At 41.2% G+C, this 22,997-nt stretch overlaps 2 protein-coding genes across 2 annotated transcripts; one reads left to right on the forward strand and one right to left on the reverse strand.

Annotated features, from left to right (window-relative positions):
- Nucleotides 1-97: 97 nt before the first annotated feature.
- dhrs7 (dehydrogenase/reductase 7) lies at nt 98-9,091 on the forward strand. Its single transcript, XM_089003652.1, has 7 exons — nt 98-314; nt 726-878; nt 2,307-2,413; nt 2,499-2,738; nt 5,722-5,844; nt 5,928-6,143; nt 8,478-9,091. The coding sequence occupies exons 1-7, from the start codon at nt 185-187 to the stop codon at nt 8,517-8,519; spliced, it is 1,011 nt and encodes a 336-aa protein (XP_088859778.1). The 5' UTR covers nt 98-184; the 3' UTR covers nt 8,520-9,091.
- Nucleotides 9,092-9,113: 22 nt separating this feature from the next.
- Nucleotides 9,114-20,840, reverse strand: pcnx4 (pecanex 4). Its single transcript, XM_089003648.1, has 11 exons — nt 20,713-20,840; nt 18,069-18,851; nt 17,813-17,992; nt 15,149-15,690; nt 14,959-15,059; nt 13,060-13,182; nt 12,520-12,880; nt 11,511-11,614; nt 10,003-11,108; nt 9,687-9,873; nt 9,114-9,369 (listed from the first exon to the last, which is right to left on the reverse strand). Exons 2-11 carry the CDS (start codon nt 18,764-18,766, stop codon nt 9,118-9,120), a joined length of 3,654 nt encoding a protein of 1,217 aa, XP_088859774.1. The 5' UTR covers nt 18,767-18,851; nt 20,713-20,840; the 3' UTR covers nt 9,114-9,117.
- Between the last annotated feature and the right edge of the window lie 2,157 nt (nt 20,841-22,997).

Consider the following 22,997-nt stretch of genomic DNA (forward strand, 5'->3'; position numbering starts at 1 on the left):
CGTTTCCTATTTGGAAATCAAAAAAGTACGACTTCCTTCCTTCAAGAAATGCAACAATTTCTCAACCGGAAGTGACAATTGCCCCCCCCCCCACCGGTCTCATTTATTAACTTGCCAGTAGTCCGATTGACCGAACCTACAAAAACAAAGCGCTACCAACTGCACAGCGAGTAACTCTGTAGCTATGTATTGCTGCGTTATAGATATGTTGTACTACTTAATATTACTTTATATAGTCATTCACTTGTTGGCATTTTTTTTCACCGATGCAGATTTCACGTTGTTGCGGGCAAGTCTGCTCGGACTCAAGTCAGGTAAGGAAAGGACACCAGTTGCATTGTTTGACGGGGGTTAGCATGTGTGCATTTTGAAATGTCGAGACTGCTTAACATGGCACGAAATTGATTAAATGAAGCCTTACACTTACACAAGCCCCGAGATGCCGTGAGGTTATTGCTTACTTTAGGCTCTCTTGCAACTGAGCTGGAAACTATACATAATATTGCAATTTATATAAACGTTGGTCGTCGGGGGAGAAAAAGCTCGAGTATTTAGCACGCCTCCTCACGGTTCTTCGGTTTCAGAGCGTATAAATACGAAAGGCTAGAATCGAAATTCGAACCACAAACCTTATTGTCGAGTCGGACGTACTAATCACTCGGCCCACGTTGACCACAAAAAGTGTAATACTTTGTTTTTTTTTTGTATTTATTTTGACCAATCAGAAGTGAAGTTGAAGGGTCAGGTGGTGTGGGTCACCGGAGCATCCAGTGGCATCGGAGAGGAGCTGTCTTACCAGCTGGCCCGGTGTGGCTCTCGCCTCATTTTGTCGGCCCGTCGTGAGGATGAGCTAAGGAGGGTGAAACGCCAATGTATCGGTGAGATAACATTTTTTTCGATATAATTTGGCAAGCAACCTTTGCTCGCATGTGCAGCCAAACGTAGAGGAGATGGACAAAGAGTTTTTGTAATAGTTAACCTTTTGTTGGACTTGCTTGAAGTTTGTTCGACAAGTGTACAGTAATCCCTCGTTTTTCGCGGTTAATGGCGACCAGGATAACCCACGACAGACGAAAATCCACAAAGTTGTGTAATACAGTAAAGTCTCGTCATATCGATATTCAAGGGAGTCTGAAAAAATATCGATATAACCGGGACTATCGATATATCCGACCCTGTTTGCATGTAATTTTCTCCGTGAGTGCATAGAAATAGTATCGATATAACCGGGACTATCGATATATCCGATATCGATATAACGAGACTTTACTGTATAATAATAACCCACGTGTACAAAACCTGAGTTATTCGGCATTTTAATCTGAACAGTTTTTTTCCCTGAAAAAAATTTTGATATGCACTGAAAGTGTGATAAGTGAGCCGCAAAGTAGCGAGGGATCACTTTAAAGGATGATGGCATTTTTGCAAATTCAAATACAATGTTACACATTTCAGTGCAAAATACCCTACTCAAGTTACCTCTACAGGGACTTTTAAATGTTCTATTTGATGATTTTATATTAATTCAAAGATTTTATTTAAGTAAACATGATACACAGGCTTTGTGGAAAACAGATACCGTATTTTCCGGTGTATAAGGCGCACTGGAGTATAAGGCGCACCCCCAAAGAATGGTGTATTTTCAAACTTTTTCCATAAGGCGCACCTTCAATGAGTGAAAAAAACCTTTCCAAATATAATATATACATATCCAAGTTTCCAAATATAAGGCACACCACATTAGAAGGCGCTACAGCATGTTTTGAAGAAAATTAAGGCTTTTGGATGCACCTTATACAGCGGAAAATACAGTATATTTGAAAAATGTGATTATTCACTATTACGTATTGGAAAATTGTGCAATTAGTTAAAAAATAGTAATTGGTTGACGGTATATGCAGTGTAATGTGATGTATAATAATAATAATACATTTCATTTATAGACAGGCGCCTTTCAAAACGCTCAGTAACTTTACAGTCACAGGATATGTTTTTCAATGGGTGAGCAGCGGCAAACACACGCACCAGCGTTCACTCAACCCGGTAGTAACTCAAATAGATAGAAAGCTAGCTAACTAATAGATAGCTAACCGCTAGCTAGCTAGCTAGATTTGTGTGTATGTGTGTATATTAGCTAGCAAGTTAGCTAGCTAGCTAATATACACACATACACACAAAATTCTAATTTCCCATTAGCGAAATGAATACCAAAATATTTTAGCTGCAGCAGCCCTTAATGGTTTGTCCCGAATGTGGTTGTATTTTGTGTCCTTTTCACTGGATTCCATATTTGTGTCCACTTCCAGAGTACTCAAATCTGAAGGATGAGGATATTCTTGTTCTACCGCTGGATTTGTTGGAGAGGACAACTCACGAGGCCAAAACCCAAGCTGCAATTAAGTATTTTGGACATGTAGGATCAATTTTCGAATCGTAACTATTTAGCTTGAATTTAATTAAATCATCTAATATGTCCCACTTCATGTCCAATCTTCCAGATTGACATCCTAGTAAACAACGGAGGCCGAAGCCAGCGTTCTTTGTTCTTGGATACAAGCGTTGATGTGTACCAAGCTTTGATGGAGCTCAACTTCCTGGGCACAGTGTCTCTCACCAAGCGAGTACTGCCTCATATGACGCAGCGTGGCACCGGCGGCATCGTGACTGTTAGCAGCGTGCTGGGCCTTGCCGGAGCGCCCCTGGCGACAGGATACGCTGCCAGCAAACATGCTCTTCAGGTGATGTTGCCACACGTGTGGAAATGACATGTAAATTCTGTTCAATTGTGGTTCTAATCATTAGCCGTGAAACAATTTGTCAGCGTGTTATGTCAACCACTTGAGTAAATATATTTTCAGAGGGAAAATACACATTGGCGCTGCGTCACAAATATGCAGTGCAGTGAGTTTCAAGTTGAATAGAGATATCACAGTACAGGTCATATTTGAAGTGAAACAATGTTTGTACAGTGATACCTTGGCTTACAAACTTAATTGGTTCCCAGACAGAGTGTGTAAGGTGAAAAGTGTGTATCCCAAAAATTAATTCCCCTTAGGAAAACATTAAAATGACAATAATCCGTTCCCAGGTCCCCGTAAAAAATAATGTTCTACTTTTCTAAGCCTTAAAACTACACAAAATATACCTTAATTTATGTATAATAAATGTGCTATGGTATTATAATTAAATAAATAAACTGTACGGTACAATAAGTTTTATTAACCTTTGTGATGGTCGTTGATGGCTTGATGGAATGGAGTGACCGGTTCCATCAGCATTAATCACTTGATTAGGAATGTAGCCTTCGTCTTTCACCATCTTTAAGAATGATCCTTCGTAGGTGCTTTCTCTGCGATAATTTTACCTAGTTCATCATCAATTGTGTTTGTTTAGCTGGGTTGATAGCTTTTTGCATCAAGTATACAGATGGCTTGTGTGGGTTATTTGTGGAGCCTGATTGATGGGATATTTTAACCTTGCAGTCTACACCCTGCTTTTGAACTATCAAAGGTGAAACGAGTCCAATTTTCACTGTTTTCCATCCTTTCTGTCACTCTCTCTCTCTCTCTCTGTCGTCTGCCTGTCTCTTTAATGTTCAAACCACCTCCCCTCACTGCTGCGTTCTTGACCAATCACGTGGCTTTAACCGAAGACTGAGGGCGGGGAATAGAGGACAAAAAAAATGTCGGGTGCCATTTTCTTTTTTGGAGAATGGCTTCACTCCCTCTCTGTCTGTAAACCCCCCTTCACTGCCACTTTCTTGACCAATCACGTGGCTTTAACCGAAGACTGGGGGCAGGGAATAGAGGACCAAAACAAGCCGGCTGCCATTTTCTTTTAGATCGGGCTCGTTCGTGAATGACGCATCACTCATTGTGGCAGCTCCGTGTGTATCCCGAAAAATAGGTTGGATGCCAAGGTAAAATTTTCATAAATTTAACGTTTGGAAACCGAAAAGTTCGTAGGCCAAGGGGTTCATAAACCGAGGTATCACTGTATGCCGTGCAGTGAGTTCCAAGTTGAATAGAGATATCACAGTACAGGTCATATTGAAGTAAAACAATGTTTGTAAATCGAAACTTACCCGCTTCGTGCTAATGGAGAAGTAAATGTTGTCTCAGGGTAACCAAAGCACTCATGCTAATGCACAGATATATATTAAAAGTATTCACGCACTCTTCTTAGTTGTACAAAATCAGATAAAAGTAGATGTGCTGTTTCAATTTCTGGACTGATAACGGAACTGGTTTCCTTGTATTTTCTTGATGTGCCGGCTGACAAAGGCAGCTGTGTTTCAGGCATGTGGTGTAACAGGTGTTTATTTGTTCATATTCAGCCAAATGACTTCACCTAATTGGTTAAAACATTTTTTGGGGGGGTTGTTTGGTCTTGCTCGCCTGTGGGTTAAGATCAGGGGATGTTAATTACAGACACTCCCCTACTTACGAACATTCGAGTTACGAACAACGGTACATAGGAACATTTTTGTAGTAACTTATGTCATATTCTCTCCAGTTGTACATATCTTTATAAAGCATATATTTTATTAAATGTTTATTTTTCAGTACAAACCAATACAGGTGACTTATCCAAGCCTTAAACATATTTATATGAGCCTTAAACATACTTATATAAGCCTTAAACATCCACTCCATACATTGAAGCAACTTACGAACAAATTCACCTGACGAACGACCGTTCGGAACGTATCTCGTTCGTAAGTTGGGGAGCGTCTGTATTAGTCAACTGCGAGGTTGTGAAGCTCCGACAGTTCTACAAGGCAGTCATGGAATCAATCCTGTGTTCTTCCATCACGGTTTGGACAAAATTCGACTTCAATGGGCGGTTAGGAATGGCAGAGAAAAAAAATCATTGGCACCCACTCTCGAGGACTTGAACACTGTAAGAACCAAGCCAAGGGCATGGAAAATCCTACTGGACCCTTTGCACCCTGCCCACCACCTTTTCCGGTGACTCCCCTAAGGCAGGCGCTACCGATCCATGCGCACCAAATCGAGCAGACATTTAAACAGCTTCTTCCTCCTAGCCAGTAACAATCTAAGCAATAACCTAAATAGTGCCTCTTTGCAATTTTACACCTCTGTATGCCCCCCTGCCCATCTCAGCACGATGGGGGACAGGGCTTTCAGCTGCTTTTTTCCCCAAACTCTGGAACTCACTTCCTCCCAACATTCGTAACATCGATTCTCTTCCCACCTTCAAATCCCATCTCAAAACACACCTATTTAAAAATCGCATTTTCTGTGTCGCTCTCTCTGGTTTCTATTCATAACTGTATTTTATATATTGTATTCTATTTGTGATTGTATTTTATTTATTATAGTACCTATGCTTGTCTGTTACTGTAAAGTGTTCTTGAGAGCTTTGAAAGGCGCTTAAAATGAAATGTATTATTATATTATATTTGCCTTTATTAGTGTCCTCCATATTTATTTTTCTTTTTATGATGATACTAGTGCAGCATGTTCTACCGAAGACAAATTCCTTGTGTTCTCCACACTTGGCCAATTTCAAATGATTCTGACGAAGGGTTGTCTAAAGAAATTTACATTGGACATCGCTCAAATAAACATCCTACACTATTTGCAGTACGCTAATTGAGTAAGTACAGTAAATGTCAGTAGAATTCAACTGCTTTGAATAAAGTTGATAGATTACCTGCTGGTTGCTTAAATGTGATCTAAATCCCTTTTTCCGCAGGGTTTTTTTAATTCCCTACGGACCGAGCTCTATGACTATCCAAATATATTCATCAGCACGGTGTGTCCAGGGCCTGTGCAATCATTCATAGCACAAAATGCCTTCACTGAAGAACTGAACAAGGTTAAAAATATATATCAGGAATTCAAAAAAAAAAACATTTTTTTGCAATGTTTTCATTCTACTAACTGGTATTCATTCCTCAGCCCGTGGCTTCAGCTGGTTACCAAGGACACAAGATGCCCACTAGTCGCTGTGCATCTTTAATACTGGCGGGGATTGCCAACGGTGTCAAGGAAATGTGGATTGCGCAGCAACCCTTCCTGGCTTTCTACTATGCTTGGCAGTACACCCCTACATTAGCTTGGTTCGTCACAAATCTCCTAAGCAAGAAAAGGGTGCAGAATTTCAAATCTGGTGTGGTAAGTACATTTGAATAACATCAAGCTTTTGGAATTTTCTGGATTTTGAATAAATGGTCATAAAATGTGTTCTGATCGTCGTCTAAGTCACAATGCAACTACCGTATTTTACGGTGTATAAGGCGCACCCAAAAGCATTCATTTCTTCAAAAAAATGACCTTGCACCTGATACGCAGGTGCACCTTATATATGGAAAAAGTTTGAAAATACACCATTCATTGGGGAGGGGGGCCCCCGCCTTATACTCCGGTGCGCCTTATACACTGGAAAATACGGCACTATGCTTCATGCAGAACTTTGCCGCACATGGGGGAACAAAAGAAAATGGATCTTGTCCATATCAACCAATTATTAATCCTTACCATATTTTCTCCTGTGTATAAGGCAGACCCAAAAGCCTTGATTTTCTTATGTGTGTGCCTTATATGTGAAGTCATATTGAGCCACAACAGCCACAGACTCCATTTCTTTCTGGAGAGGAAGTAGTGCCTTTTCGGTCATGCCTTATACTTGAAAAACCTTTTATATATTTACATATATGTGGGAAAACCTTTTTCATTCAGTGACGGTGCGCCTTATAGCCCGGTGTGTCTTATATATGGAAAAAGTTTGAAAATACACCATTCATCTGGGGTGCACCTTATACTCTGGTGCGCCGTATACACCGGAAAATATGGTATATGTTTGAATGTGTTTTCATCAAATTCTATTTCCCCCCTGCATTTTGCAAATGGCCGAATTTCACTTCTGTAAAACATATCCCTTCCAAAAGAGGCAGCCGCTCTGCTCTTCCCTCGCCTCAAACCCCAATGTTGAGTCTGTTTACTTGCGTGAAAAGACCTTGACGTGAAAGAATCAACACGCCGCTACTGTGCAACTGCTTCCAGTGTGTACGGCTGACCTTGCATTCGCACAACCATGAATGGAGAAATTTTTCATACTGTGAACAAATTCTTAGAATGTGAGCTGTCAGATGGGGCGGGGGACCTGAGCTGTCTGTGACCTTGCTAATTCTATTAAAAAAGGTGGATGAAATCTTCCCCAACCTCCTGCCAACTATTAGCACACACAACCCACCAGTTCTGAGTTATTGACAAAAGTGTTTGGTGGCCTCTGCAAGGGAGGAACAGCTGAGGGTTATGCCCAAACATCACATTCCTCCATATTTAAGCCATTCGGGTTTATAGAAGAATGCAGCACAATGTACTACCTGTATTTATTGATGTATTTTGTTTCAGATAGAATATTTTTTTTTGCTGTTAAATTATCTTTCATTAAACCGTATTTTCTGATGTATAAGCCGCACCGGAGTATCAGGCACACCCCCAATTAATGGTGAATTTTCAAACCTTTTCTATATGTAAGGCCCACTGGAGGATAAAGCGCACCTTAAATGAATGACAAAAGTTTTCCAGATATAATATATAAATATCTAAAAGTTTTCCTAATATAAAGCACACCACATTATAAGGCGCTACAGTAGAGGCTGGGGTTATGCACAACTTCTACAGGCTGAAATGGAGGCGGTGGCTGCTGACAGTAGGTGCAAGACCTGTTATGGCTCAATATGACTTCACATATAAGGCACAACTGGGTATAAGGCGCAGGGTCATCTTTTGAAGAAGACAAAAGCATTTGGGTGCGCCTTATACACCCGAAAATATGGTAAGGGTTAATGGATTGATTGATATGGACAAAATGGTAAACATAATACATTTGTTTTGCTCCCCAATGTGCGGCAAAGTTTTGTATGAAGCATAGTACCGTATTTTCCAGTGTATAAGGTGCACCAGAGTATAAGGCGCACCTCCAATGAATGGTGTATTTTCAAACCTTTTCCATATATATAAGGCGTACCTCCGTATAAGGTGCAGGGTCATCTTTAAAGAAAAACGAAGGCTTTTGGGTGCACCTTACACACCGGGAAATACGGTATTTATTTTGCCCAGATTTATAAAATACAAAATATATGTCATGACCAGTTTTAATAATAATAATAATAATACAGTAAAGTCTCGTTATATCGATATTCAAGGGAGTCCGAAAAAATATCGATATAACCGGGACTATCGATATATCCGACCCTGTTTGCATGTAATTTTCTCCGTGCGTGCATAGAAATAGTATCGATATAACCGGGACTATCGATATATCCGATATCGATATAACGAGACTTTACTGTAATAATAATAATAATAATACATTTTATTTATAAGCGTCTTTCAAAACTCTCAAGGATACTTTTTAAAGAGTGCAAATATTTTTGTGGGACACCATGTACAGTATATATTGACCATTCTACTCATTTGTGTTTTGTCTTTTTTTTCCTGTAGGATGCAGACTCCGCCTACTTTACCAAGCCCAAGACCTTATAAAAAAATTACTGTGCAGAATGACTTTCGATCCTCCATTTTTTTCCATGTGCCAATGTGAAAGATGAAGTCATTTTATTATATACAGATATACATATAAAATGAGCAATATGTACATGACGATGATCATTTTTGAACAATTATTTTCACGTCGTAAACAAGTGAACTGTAAACAAACAAATTGCACCGTAAGCATACAGCATGACACACCCAAGGCACATTCTTGATATTTTGACAAGAATTGAATTGTTTCCCTTTTCAGAAGAGAGGTTATTTATCATTATTTAAATAATGTCACCAAAAAAAGCTTTAAAATCAAACCACTGAGTTTAAATTTAACCTCCACTCACGATTTTCGGTGTACTGTATCGTAATTCATTTATCCATCTAAAATGGCTTGTGTCAGTACAAATGGGAATTTTGGTGTGTATTTCTCTGTGGTAATGCACGAAAGCACCATGATATATGCATTAAAAAAGTTGTCAACATTCCATCATTCCAGGAAAAAAAATCCCTGTTATCTATTATTTCCTCCTCATTTCAAAACATGAAATCTTGTGGTGGATTTTGGGGCGGGGGGAAAGTTTCTCACCTCGATTGGTCAAAGGCAGGGGAAGTGGAGAGGTGCGGATGAGTAAATGGGATACCCAAGAGGTGGATCTGCCGCCTGGACAGTCAGATTTCTTAACATGAAGGGGTGAGCCTGGATGCTATAGCGCTCCTCATCGTCATTCGTGGCATATAAGAGCTCCCAAGACAGATTGGCCCACTGGCCCCGCACCCCTTCGCCATTCAGTCGGCCCACCTGCACCAACTGCTCCTGTAAGGACAGCACTCGTCCGGTGTACGTACCCTGCGGATGACAACGACCGATTTACATGGTGATAGAGAATAGACAGAATAAAAGTGGGTATGTTTAAAAATTTCATGTTTAGAAGGCCCACAATGGAAGCACAAAAAAAAATCTGGGGTCAATCTGAGGTGAACAGACAGCCTGTTGAACTGTCATCTTCATGTAGGAGATCTGGCCTTGGACTAATTTACGACTTGGTAAACTCCTTCACCGGAAGAGGTCTTTAGCCAGGTTACAAATCCATCACTTCGTGGAAAGGACAACCAAATAAAATGTCTACATTCTGTTATTGGTTACGAATCGTTATGTGTGCTTACCATGGAGAGGTCATGACCTAAAGAGAAGAGGAATGGCTTCTCTTGAAGAACGCTGTCATGCCAGCCTTTTTCGGATACCAATCCGATGTACCAGTCCTTTTCATATTCCTCTAAAGTACTAAACATTTCCTCGGGGGACTCCATCGGCCCAAGGCTGGCTTGATCGTACAGGAGCTTAAAACTAAATCTGAAGCAGAGGGGTTAAAACCTTGAGAGCAGAAATAGCAATAGAAATACTGTACATACAGAAGAAGTACTTGGTTGGCACAAGGGTTCATTTTGGGAAAACTCCATAAAAGAAATCAAAATAAATTACCTGAAAGCCCGAAGAGCGAGCTGATATAGTTCTTTGCTGGAGGAGAGCCATTCGAGGCCTTCTGACCACGGCACGTCTCCGCAGTAGAGCCTGTAGATGTAACTGGGACTGGTGAAGGCCGACTCGGCGCCGAGCGACACCAGACACGAGAGCGCCACCTGAGCGTGAAGGTCCTTCAAGGTTTCGTCTTCTTTTAAAGCTTTGGTCATGTCCTCAGAAGTATCGCTCTGCAAGACGGGTCCAAAGCGGCTCAGGGCAAACCTGAACCAGTCTTCGGGGAACAACGTCCGGAGCTGCAGCAGTCTGCTGGCTAACATGGGCGCCGTCCTCCATCCCGTCGGTAGGTTGAACATCTCCGAATGTGGGCAGCTGAAAGTCAGCTGGTGGAGCGAGCCAGGGCTTTCTTTGAAGATCTCCGTGTTGTGACCTTTGTCGACCGCCGGCAACCCGATGCCCAGTCCCAAAGGCTGTAACGGTTGCAGGGCCGAGAGGGCCATGTTTTCAAACAGACTGTCCATCTCGACAGATCCCGGAAGAGACGCTCCGGTCTGTAGCACTGCGTGTCCAGACTGGGCCTCTGCCGTCACCAAGGCGACCGTCCGCCTGGCTGGTTGAGGTCCAAAAAGGTCATCCTCATCTGACCAATCCCCAAAGGATGTCATGCTGGAGCTGTCCTGTCTGAATCTGAGAGAAGACACCTTGGATTCCACCAAGATGGTCTCAGGCGGTTGGTTGCATGCAGTCTGCGCCTGCTGAGAAGATTGCGATTTTCGACCCCTGATTCCCGCCCCGTCTTCGCAGCTCCACATCGACCCTTTATGCTTCTTGACACAATAACGCAGGAGCAACCACACCAAGGCTTTCAAAAAGTCATCCTGAAGCTTCCTCAGGTTGTCGTGAGAGTCGATGATGCCAGAGAGGACGTTGCGGGCGTCCGAGTAGACGCGTACCGCTAGTGCTGTACAAGGTGTGAGAGCGTTGGTCCAGTGCAGGTTCAACCCTTGAGTCAAACCGAGACGCTCCGGCCGCTCGAAAGCAGCCTCGAAGACCTCATCCACCCGACGTGCTTCTACTGTGTGGCATGATGTCTCCTGGAGCTCCAAACCCTGGAGGGATGTTGATGACTGATGAAGACTTTACTAATGTATCACTTAAATTTGCATATACTCTCAATAAATAGCTTGGCAGAGGGTTGCAGAGGTTGGGCGCCGGTCAAAGAAGCGCACGTAAATGAAAACTGCGCCCCCTGCCGGCAGCAAAAGACAATCTTCTGTGTTCGAGCCCTTGTTCAGTGTCCGAACAAACATCTGGGACAGGTATTAAAAAGGATGGGTATATTTTCAATGATGTCACCTTGTCCAAATACTTTTGGAGCCTCAAAAATGAAGGTAGAATTCCTAAATATTTTAGTTTTCATTGTGTTGGCATATCAAGACGAAAATACATAACAGTAATTTTAGATGTAATTACATGAAATGAATCCCAGACAATCAAACAGAAAAACATACCTTAATATTGACGGTGCAGTAACCGTATCCCCTCTCCAAAATCATGATCCAAACCATGCGGTCCTGAAAGCGCCCAAGAAAGTGAGAGCCCGGTGCTAAAGAACCTACGACATAAAACAAAGAGTACAATCATTGAAAGAAGATTTAAAGTTCATATAATCAATGGATGTTTTTTTTACCCCTTTAAAGGACAACCGACGTCACTTTTTTGTTTCCGAACTGACATCAGAAAAAAGTTTTATAGCATCTAAAATACCCAAAACACGCAGTATGATATTTTTATTCAAATGCAAAACACCAATAAAACTTAGTGTCCAAAATCTGCAAAAAAATGAGCTGCGAATTGGGCATTTTCAGAAAGTCACGCCCCGAGTTGGTGACGTCACGCCAAGATGTCTTGCATTGCTGGAGAATCAAAACAATGGCTTCAGATTCGGAGAATATGCTTTCTTGATACACATCCAGTTATGAATATGATTCAAATAATTCTGACGAGGAAAGCATACATGTTTGCAATCGATTAAAGAATTTATTCCGGGCCATTTTGAGGCAACATTGGGGGGAAATGTATCACCAAAAAAGAGGCAGAAAATGGTGACCAAGCTCCGCGTGAGGAATTAATCAGCCGGTTTCCACAGGTTGATAAATTCCTTACATGGACCTTGGTCGTCCTCTTCTGGCTCTTTTTGGTGCAACATGACATTTTCAGACCAAACAAGTACAGCAAAATACATTGACGTGATGGAAGGACTGCTACAATGTGTCCTTTTTTCAGTCAGGGGCGTTCCTTCAGTGACGTCACGTACGGACTCGTCACCAACTCAAAAACAAGACTTCCGGAATATTCAGCGCAAGTCTTAAAAACGTCAAATATAGCTATATGCGGTGGAATCTTTGTAAAATGCGCTCAGTAGAAGTGATTTGAAGCCATTTTACAAATTATGGACACAACTTGTCCGGAGACGTCGGTTGTCCTTTAAATGAGGAGAAGGGGGCATCTATTACTAACCCAGCGACCCTCTTGCAAAGGCCGTCCTGAGGGCAGAAGCAAGACTCCCACTCATCTGCTGGTAGAAGATGGAGTCTGGGCACGGACAGGCAGTACCCACGGGCCCCGGCCAACTGCGCTGAGGCCTGGGGAAGCCCACCAGGAAGATGGGTAGCGTGAAAAGGGGGAGCAAGGGGGCAGAGAGTAACGCAGACAGGGTCACCACAGCCAACAGGAGTGGGCAGAGGGAGGCGTTGAGCGCGAGGAGGGTTCCGGCCGACTGGCGCCGCTGCTTCTTCTCGGTCCAAGATGTCACCAACACGGTGAGGGTGAACTTTAACTTGGCCAGGAACTGGGTGAGTCGATCCATCAGAAGGCCAACCTGTGGAGATCAGATGATCATCGGTGGTATCAGGAATGCATATGGGAAATTCAAAAAGGAGGCCAGTTGCCCCCCTTGTGTCTGAAAAGGGAGGCAAATTCTAATATTTAACTAGATGGTCCAAGTATACTAAACTGATTGAAATAAACCAAAATACGTTTCATTGGAGCATGTAGTACCAGTAGCAGCTGAACCCCGGTGTCGAGGCTGTCCCAACCAGGCAGCCTGTTGTTTCCAGCTGCAAGACGCACAATGACGACCACGACCATTTGCAGTAAAGCGTCTTCTGAGCTCTGCCATGCCTGCAAGCGAGCAGGCAACAAATACCATGTAGATCTTACATACTAAACCAAATAAGAATTGCTTTTGGTGAAGAAAAAAAAGCAACCACTTTTTTTAACTCATTCACTGCCAGACCAAGTGCAAAATGTGTCCACTCCAGTGCCAGGGTTTTTGTCATTTTCACTCAAATTGCAGGACCCACAGAATATTGAGTGTTAGGACTAAATAAGCATTCAATTCAGTATAAGAAATCTTAGACTCTCTTCTTTAATCAGGAAAAAAAAAGAGTTAATTCCTAAGTTATATGGGTCTGGTGTTATCTGAGCTTGAAATCGGGACAGCTGTACAAAATACAAGACAATACATACATATTGATTTATATAGCGCTTTAACAACAGCTAAAGCTGGAACAAAGTGCTAACATGGAAACAAAGGAAATGTTGCCCCCTTGTGGAAAAGAAAAAACATTGACAGAGGTCGTGGCGAGCGCTTTATTGGCACCCAAGCATGAAAAAACAAAACCCGAACAAATTCGGAAATGGCGCTCTATGTCACATTTTTCAATTATCGAGTAAATTAGTGAATGAGTTAATAAAGAAAAACAATTCTGTTCAGCGGTTTGATTCTTTTTGCAACGTGGGAAGAAACCGAAGTATCCGGAGAAAACCCACACAGGCCCGCGGTGAACATGCAAACTCCACACTGGAAGACCAATGCCTTCTATGGTGATTTAATATTTACATTTAAGTATTTATCTCATTCAATGCCAGGCGTGCAAAAAAATCTCCACTCCAGTGCCAGGGTTTTTGTTATTTTCACTCAAATTCCAGGACCCCCAGAATATTGAGTTTTAGGACTACATAAACATTCAATACAGCGTAAGAAACCTTAGACTCTCCTTCTTTCATCAAAAGAATAAGAATAATTATTCCTAAATTATATGGGTCTGGAGTTATTTGAGCTTGAAATGGGGGCAGCTGTACAAAATACAATAAAATACATATTGATTTAAATCACACTTTAACAACAGCTGAAGCTGTGACAAAGCGCGAAAATGGTGTCAGAGATGTTTGATCAGACACTGTGGACAAAGACTCGATCGAACCCAGAAAGATTATTTTTTACTGCCGGAAGGAGAAGTAGCCATTCGTGACAGACGTCTGAATTCTGCAGCCCTCTGCCAAGCTATTTATTGAGAGTATATGCAAATTAAAGTGATACATTAGTAAAACATAGTTTCTCTTGATTAGAATACCACACCTCTTGAGTTCTAAGCACGAACAGCTGTATGCAATAATACATTGTCTTTTCCATGAACTGATACATTTGTAACCTGGCTAATGAGCTCTTCACGTGAAGGAGTTTCAAGTCGTAAATTGCTCCTGGGATAAAGGAGTTTCCCAAGTCCTAAATTCTGTCCAAGGCCAGATCTCCTAGGTGAAGATGACAGTTTAACACGCTGTGTCTGTTGACCTCAGATTGACCCCAGGTTGTCTGTGCTTCAATTGTGTGTTCGAGTCACACATGTTGACTAAGCATATAACAGCATGAAACTTTTAAATATGATAACTTCTTATTCTCCATCACATGGACAAAAGAGAAATGCTTCCCACTTGTGGAAGGGAAAACATTGCCAGAGGTCTGACCAGGGCTTTATCGGGAATGGCGGCTTCACGCCACATTTTTTTCAATTCCATAATAAATTCGAGAATGGCAGCGAATGAGTTAAAAACCATATCATAATCAAAAAGTCAACACAAGTAAGAAATATTTCTCTCGTCTTTATGTGTACCTACCACTCTGAAAGCTCGTGCGAATCCCACACTGAGAGGAACCCCGTGGAGTTGCTGCAGGGATTTATCCATAGACAGGAAAGCAATCAATGCAAATGGAGACACTGGAAATGGGAAACGGTATTAAAAAAAAGCGTCATTATTTCCCGTGTTTCGCTCTGGAGGACAACAGAAGCAAAAGACATGATCTCACCAAGATAAAGAAGGACTCTTCTGATGGCTGCCGCAATAAATAAGCCTTTGTTTTTCTGTTCGAAAGTCTGCACGCTGGACATGCCTTTGGGGTACACCGGATTGAGGAACAAACCGGCGCACACGTAGGCCCCCTGGATCTCTCTGAGAAGCCAACAGAGGGAGAAAAGGACCAGGAGGAGGTAGCTGACCGGAGCCTGGGGTCCCCTGACCAAACTGTGCGATTGAGCTGAACTATGGAAGTGATGCAACAGGCCAGTTTCTGCCAGGGCCGCCGACAGCAGGCACGCGTACATCAGCGCCTCCCTGTAGCCCAGGTTCCAGCCAAAGGTGTTGGAAAGAGCCGGCGACGGTGACCTGCCTCTGCGCGGCCCGTAGTCCTTGCAATGGGCCCGGGGGCTGTTACAGAGGGCGCCAATTTGGCTGAGGTCCAGGCTCAGCAGGAATCCCGTCGCAGTGGAGAAAAGGACGACTCCCAGTGTTGATGGGATGAAGTAATTGCATACGGCCACGCCAGCGGAAACGGCAAACATTAAAAGCAATCTATCATGAGGGATGACACAAAAACACGGCAAAGTTCTACATGAAGCATAGTACCGTATTTTCTGGTGTATAAGGCGCACCGGATTACAAGGCGCACCGCCAACAAATTGTGTATTTTCAAACTTTTTCCATACATAAATGAAAAAAGTTATAAATATAAATAAAATATATAAAGGTTTAAGCCACACCACATAACATCGCACTACAGAAGTAACACTACTTTTTCTACACTGTGAAATGGAGTTGGTGGTTGCTGACAATAGTTGCAAGACCTGTTGTGGCTCAATATTACTTCACATATATGGCAAAGGGTCATCTTTTAAAGAAAATAAAGGCTTTTGAGTGTGCCTTAAACACTGGAAAATATGGTAAGGGTTAATGATTGGTTGATATGGACAAGATGGAAAACAGAATACTATTTTTTTGTTCCACCATGTGCGGCAAAGTTCTGCATGAAGCATAGTACCGTATTTTCCGGAGTATAAGGCGCACCCCAATGGATGGTGTATTTTCACCGTTGCTGGCTACCTAGCCAGCTATCTATTTCCTATCTATTTGCTATATATCAGCTGTCTAACTAGCTAGCCAGCTATTAGTTTTCTATTAGCTAGCGAGCTAACTTGATCTATTTGAGTTATTCCCGATTGAACGGGGTCACAGTTGCTGGCTACCTAGCTAGCTATCTATTTCCTATCTATTTGCTGTCTAACTAGCTTGCTAGCTAGCTATTAGTTTTCTATTAGCTCGCTAGCTAACTTGATCTATTTGAGTTATTCCCGATTGAACGGGGTCACCGTTGCTGGCTACCTAGCTAGCTATCTATTTGCTGTCTAACTAGCTCGCTAGCTAGCTATTAGTTTTCTATTAGCTCGCTAGCTAACTTGATCTATTTGAGTTATTCACGATTGAACGCGGTCCCCGTTGCTGGCTACCTAGCTATCTATTTGATGTCTAACTAGCTAGCTAGCTAGTTAGTTGTATTAAGTTCATCTTGTCTACTTGATATCTAATTTACAACAGATTCTTTTCTTTGTGTTTTTTTAGGTGTTCAATTACCTGACATGTTTCGGCGTATACTTCGGCCTTTGTCAGAGTGCTAGCTAGCTAGCTATCCATTAGTTTTCTATTAGCTAGCTAGCTAACTTGATCTATTTGAGTTATTCACGATTGAACGCGGTCCCCGTTGCTGGCTACCTAGCTATCTATTTGATGTCTAACTAGCTAGCTAGTTGTATTAAGTTCATCTTGTCTACTTGATATCTAATTTACAACAGATTCTTTTCTTTGTGTTTTTTTAGGTGTTCAATTACCTGACATGTTTCGGCGTATACTTCGGCCTTTGTCAGAGTGCTAGCTAGCTAGCTAGCTATCCATTAGTTTTCTATTAGCTAGCTAGCTAACTTGATCTATTTGAGTTATTCCTGGTTGAATGGGGTCACCGTTGCTGGCTACCTAGCTAGCTATCTATTTGCTATCGATTAGCCATCAAACTACTAACTAGCTAGCTACCTATTAGTTATCTATTCGCTAGCTAGGTAACGTGATCTATTTGAGTTATCAGAATCAGAATCATCTTTATTGCCAAGTATGTAGAACACACAAGGAATTTGTTTCCGGTCGAACACGCTGCACTAGTATCATTGTCAAAAAATTGCAAAGAGGCACCATATTATTCCCGGTTGAGTGAACTCTGGTGCATGTGGCTGCCACTGCTCACCCAAATAAAAACTGATCCTGTGGCTGTAAAGTGACCTTGAGAGTTTTGACAGGCGCTTGTAAATGAAATGTATTATTATTATTATTATTATTATAATTATTGATTGTTACGATTATTATGATTATGGTTATGATTATTATGATGATTAGGACGATTATGATTATTACGATTATTATAATGATTAATATTATGATGATTATGATTATTATTATAACGATTTTGATTATGATGATTATGATAATGATGATTATCAGAATCAGAAAACCTTTATTCGTCCCACAATGGGGAAATTTGCAAAATTGATAATGATAATGATGAAGATGATGATGATTATGATTATGATGACAATGATTATATTATGATTATCATTATCATAATCATTATTATTATTATTTCAACACAAACCTGAAGTTACTGGACATAGGCGAGCCTCCTAACCCAAACACAAGCACCTGCTCCATACCCCAGAGGAACAAGGCATCAAGGGGAGGAAGAATTCCCAATGCCCACAACAGTGGTAGGAAGAGGAAAATCACATGAAGAACCTGGCTGGCAAGTTGGAGCTCCGGTACTGGTCCAGAGAACCTTAGAAAAAAGATCAGAGTACAGCAAAATGTCACTGATGGGACTTTAGCGAGTTAACAGCATGAGCTTTACTTACCTATCAGTCAAGTCCACGACAATGAAAATAAAAATATAAATGGGTCGTGTGAGTGGGGTAATCTCATAAGTATCCTGCGCTTGGAAAGTAGCCGTCTCCGTGGCCGTATTCACAACCAGGGAATACTCGGCGATGCACACTGTCAACCAACTCAGGACGAAAACCACCAGGGACACACTAATGCTACCGTACAGAGCGGTCAGTCTGCCAAGTAGCACATACCACGTCCCGAAAGCACATAAAAGTCCAGCCAGTATTGTATGAATCACCACATTCAGCCCAAATATCTTCCCGGGAGCGATGAATCGAACCGTCTCTGGGCTGACGCAGTGAGTAAACTCCACTTCTTCTTCATCCACAAGAGTGTTGGGTGCTCCGAGCCGCTCCACGGCGCCGCTCCGTCGCCCGGCGTACAACGCCACAGCCTGGACGGCGGCCGCCGCCGCGAACATCAGCGCGCCGGAAAGCATGGCGGCGTGCAGTTCCTGGAGAAGCTGCAACTGGCAGAGGAGCGTGCTGACGCCCCCGAAGAGCCATGGCGTCAGGAAAAGGACGGCTTGATTGACGTAGACATATGGGGGAGCGCAGTAGCCCAATTTGAAGCGCGGACCCCCCAATACTGTTTGGGGGAAGCGCTTCCAGAAGAACTCCTGCTTGTATTCATTGAGAAGGGGCACATCTGGCCCCATTCTGACCATTCCCGAAAGGGTGGAAGGTCATCTCCAGGCAGATGAAGCATTTCCAGTCATCGTATCCATGTTAGGAAGCGGTGATGAATCCCACCTTTTATGCAAAGCACACAGAAATGCATTAGTCAATTTTTTTAACGCCGTCTTTTAATTTATGCGGCTTACCTACCAAAATAATGTCTTAAAGGACAACCAACGCCTCCAGACAAGTTGTGTCCATAATTTGTTAAATCACTTGAAATGACTTCTACTGAGCATATTTTACAAAGATTCCACGGCATATGGCTATATTTTACGTTTTAAGACTCGCGCTGAATATTCAGGAAGTCTTGTTTTCGAGTTGGTGACGATTCCAGAAGTGAAATCAGCCCATTTCCAACAGAGCTTGGGCGCTATCTTGTGCATTTTCTGGGACATCGGAGTCCTGACGGCTTGAATTGATGTGGAAGGACTTCTTTAATCGATTGCAAACATTTACGCTTTCTTCTTCAGAACTATTTGAATCATATTCATAACTGGATGAGTAACAAAAAAGCATCTTCTCCGAATCTGAAGCCATTGTTTTGATTCTAGAGCAAGGCAAGACGTCCTTGCGTGACGTTACAAACAAGGGGGCGGGGCCTTCTGAAACTCGCCATTTCTGGGGGCATTTTGAAGTACAGTAAAGTCTCGTTATATCGATATCGGATATATCGATAGTCCCGGTTATATCGATACTATTTCTATGCACGCACTGAGAAAATTACTTGCAAACAGGGTCGGATATATCGATAGTCCCGGTTATATCGATATTTTTTCAGACTCCCTTGAATATCGATATAACGAGACTTTACTGTAGTTCTAGGGACACTTTAAGTCATTTTTATTGGTGTTTTGCATTTGAGTAAAAATATCAGCCTGCGTGTTTTGGGTATTTTAGGTGCTATAAAACGTTTTTGTGATGTCAGTTAGGAAACAAAAAGGGTGTCGGTTGTCCTTTAAATAAATTTAACAAATGTTTACAAAAATCAAGAATGTGCATAGCAATTTTATATGATTTGTGCACGCATTTCAGTGTGGGGGGGAAAAAAATCCAGAAATTTACAAGCACATTTCATTGTTTTATGTGTTACTATGTAACTTTCAGTCAGAACTTTTTACTTTCCAGAAAGGATTCAGACTTGTGACTCATTCGTGGAAACACAACTTTTGCTTGAAATTTAAATAAGTGCCACGTCTCAGTGAGTAACTCGACATTGTGGCATAAATCCCAACATGTAAAATATTTGTTTTCATTCCAATTGTTGTAATACTCGGCAGTTGTAGAACAGTTCTTACTTGAAGCTTATTATTATTATATATACAATGTGTCATTGTGGAGTATCATTTAAGTGGCATGAGAATCAAGTGTGATATGTGATTGTGAATTATGTCTAAAACTCCTCTTTATGAAAAAAAAGCGTCTTTGGTCTCAAGGGCTTTTTATTTTCTCGTTAAAAAAGTTTTAATTGAATGACTGATATGTCTTTGCGAGTCACGTGTGTTGAACAGGAAGAATATAAATGCTCTGAAACTCGTCAAATCATATGTCATTGCATCAAATGAAACTCTTCATCCGAGCTTTTCTAAAGCACATATTTTTGCTTAGTGGTCTTGGTTTTCTTTTGTGTAATGTGCTTTGGCTCACTCGGAGGTTGGAAAACTGCTGTAACCTGTATAGCAACAGCTACGGAATTGCTAAAACAAAACACACACAGAGAGCAAGGGATGCGCTAACTTGTTCAAGCACCATTTGACACAAAACATTCTTATTGAAGAAAAAGAATACAAAGTCAATTGATGTCAATCCCTTTTGTGCTTTCCTCGTCTGGATTGTTAGCCAGTCTCAACGAAAGGCTGAGCAATAGCTTGACGTTACTGACATACATTGCGACAATATGGCGAGTTATAATGTCGCTGGAACGTTCTAAGCTTACCGTGAATCCAGTAATCCTCCACCGAAACGAAACGTAGTTATATTCAGTTGATTTGATGATAACGTCGACAAAATTGCGAAAATCGTGAGGGTTAGCCGCTAGCAAAATGCTAAAAAGCCAAGCAACACCAACAATGATGCCTAACACAAGCTATGGACCAATGAGCGTCAAGGAAAGGAAGGTACGAGCATTTGATTGGACGTGACTGCAAAAAGCCACGCCTCTAATACGATCACATTTCCTGCATCAGCAAAACACTCGACAGACTGCATTTTTTTTTAAAGTATTCTTAAAAAGCTTCAAATGTACCGTATTAACTAAATAAGAATATTAACGATAGTTATTCAACAGGCACAACAAAACAACATAATTTTCGGGGCAAAATAAACTTTTGAGGCAGCAGTGAGGTATGACACACGTGCGATCGAGTTTCGCTGATATTGTTTCAACTTTCTGCTTGAATATGTTTTTATTGGTTATATGTCCATTATATTCGAACGAAATAAATAAACGAAACATACATTTGTGCAAAGTCTCCGTCATTTGTACAAGATGTACCTGCTCATCCCAAAAATTCAGAAGCAATGTAACTCACCCATGGCAGCACGGTGCAGTAGTTGTTGGCGTGTCGGTCTCAAGAGTTATGACGTTCCATGTTTGAATCTTGGCTTTGGACTTCCGTTGAGTCATACAATTCTCAACGAGTTTTCTTTGTTTTCATAAAATTCCAAAATAATAAAAACAAACAGTCCATCTGACCTTTCACATCAAAGAGGATAACTGCCATAAAAAGGGCGGGATGGATAAATAAGCGTTTTTAATATTTTCATCATGCCAAGTTTATATTTAATACTCAAAATTAACACCTGGTTATCAAGACAATTACATGCTCAGTTAAGCAGCATCAAATATAATTCATTTTCTTGTAACAATGAAAAGCACACACCCTCTTTGCATTAACAATTCCACAGACTTATTCTGAATAATTTATCACCATTGCATTCTTAATGTGTAAGAGAGTACATTAAGATATTCAAGACTTGCCTGTAATGTGCCTACTTGACCTCAAAATTGACATGCCAAGAATATTAATCCTGTATTCTTAATCCTTGTTTGTTTTTGCACACAAAAAAAGACAATTTTATTTCCATACAATGAAAGTGACTAAACCCTCTAAAGGAGGATCATAAAGTGATCTAGTAAATGGCCAAAATATCAAGATACTCATCTGGAGTAAAGGAGATTAAATTGTTTTTCTCTATTGTGCTTAAAAGGATATGAGTGTGCACAGGATTTTAGTCATCTTCAGGGAATAAAAAAAATATTTCTCTCCAGTAAAATAATGCAAAACAACCAAAGACCTTGTTAGGGTTAGCTGACAACATGTATTGTAGCATATAATCCCTTCCAGTACAGAATTCGTTAAAAATGATTTATTTATTTATTGTTTTTGTTATAGCTATAGCTGCTTTGATTATGATACATATATGAGAATCATGAGGAATAATAAGATGGATCTGTTTGGGGACACAGTGATATCTTGGCTTACGAACTTAATTGGTTCCCAGACAGAGTGTGTAAGGTGAAAAGTGTGTATCCCAAAAATTAATTCCCCATAGGAAACCATTAAAATGAGAATAATGTGTTCCTAGGTCCCCATAAAACATAATTTTCTACTTTCTAATTTTCTAAGCCTTAAAACTACACAGAATATACCTTATTTTATGTATAATAAATGTGCTATGGTATTATAATTAAAGAAATAAACTGCAGTATAATAAAGTCCTTTTATTGACCTTTGTGATGGTCATTGATGGCTTGATGGAATGGAGATGGAAAACACTTGATGAGGAACGTAACTTTCTTCTTTCACCATCTTGAGGAATGATCCCTTGTAGGTTCTTTCTCTGCGATAATTTTATCTAGTTCCTCATCAATTGTGTTCTGTTTAGCTGGGTTGATAGCTTTTTGCATCAAGTGTACAGATGGCTTGTGCGGGTTGTTTGTGGAGCCTGATTGATGGGATAATTTAACCTTGCAGTCTACACTTTGCCTTTGAACTATCAAAGTTGAAACTCTCACACTGTCGTCTGCCTGTCTCTTTAATGTTTAAACCACCTCCCCTCACTGTTGCGTTCTTAACCAATCATGTGGCTTTAACCGAAGACTGGGGGCGGGGAATAGAGGACAAAAAAAAGTTGGCAGCCATTTTCTTTTTGGCGAACGCCTTCACTCTCTGTCTGTAAACCCCACATCCCCTCACTGCTGCGTTCTTGACCAATCAC

The sequence above is a fragment of the Hippocampus bargibanti genome, linkage group LG09 (assembly GCF_051943395.1).
Source record: "Hippocampus bargibanti isolate YZ-2025 linkage group LG09, ASM5194339v1, whole genome shotgun sequence".
Lineage (NCBI taxonomy): Eukaryota > Metazoa > Chordata > Actinopteri > Syngnathiformes > Syngnathidae > Hippocampus > Hippocampus bargibanti.

What these genes read in the sequence shown, in the direction of transcription:
- dhrs7 (XM_089003652.1), top strand. Translation starts at nt 185, where the DNA reads ATGTATTGCTGCGTTATAGATATGTTGTACTACTTAATATTACTTTAT. An exon ending in CAATTAAGTATTTTGGACAT is followed by an intron (nt 2,414 to 2,498) that starts GTAGGATCAATT and finishes CCAATCTTCCAG; the next exon opens with ATTGACATCCTAGTAAACAA. An exon ending in CCAGCAAACATGCTCTTCAG is followed by an intron (nt 2,739 to 5,721) that starts GTGATGTTGCCA and finishes CTTTTTCCGCAG; the next exon opens with GGTTTTTTTAATTCCCTACG.
- pcnx4 (XM_089003648.1), bottom strand. Translation starts at nt 18,766, where the DNA reads ATGGTCAGAATGGGGCCAGATGTGCCCCTTCTCAATGAATACAAGCAG. An exon ending in CCGGGGTTCAGCTGCTACTG is followed by an intron (nt 12,881 to 13,059) that starts GTACTACATGCT and finishes TGATCTCCACAG; the next exon opens with GTTGGCCTTCTGATGGATCG. An exon ending in TAGGTCATGACCTCTCCATG is followed by an intron (nt 9,370 to 9,686) that starts GTAAGCACACAT and finishes TGTCATCCGCAG; the next exon opens with GGTACGTACACCGGACGAGT.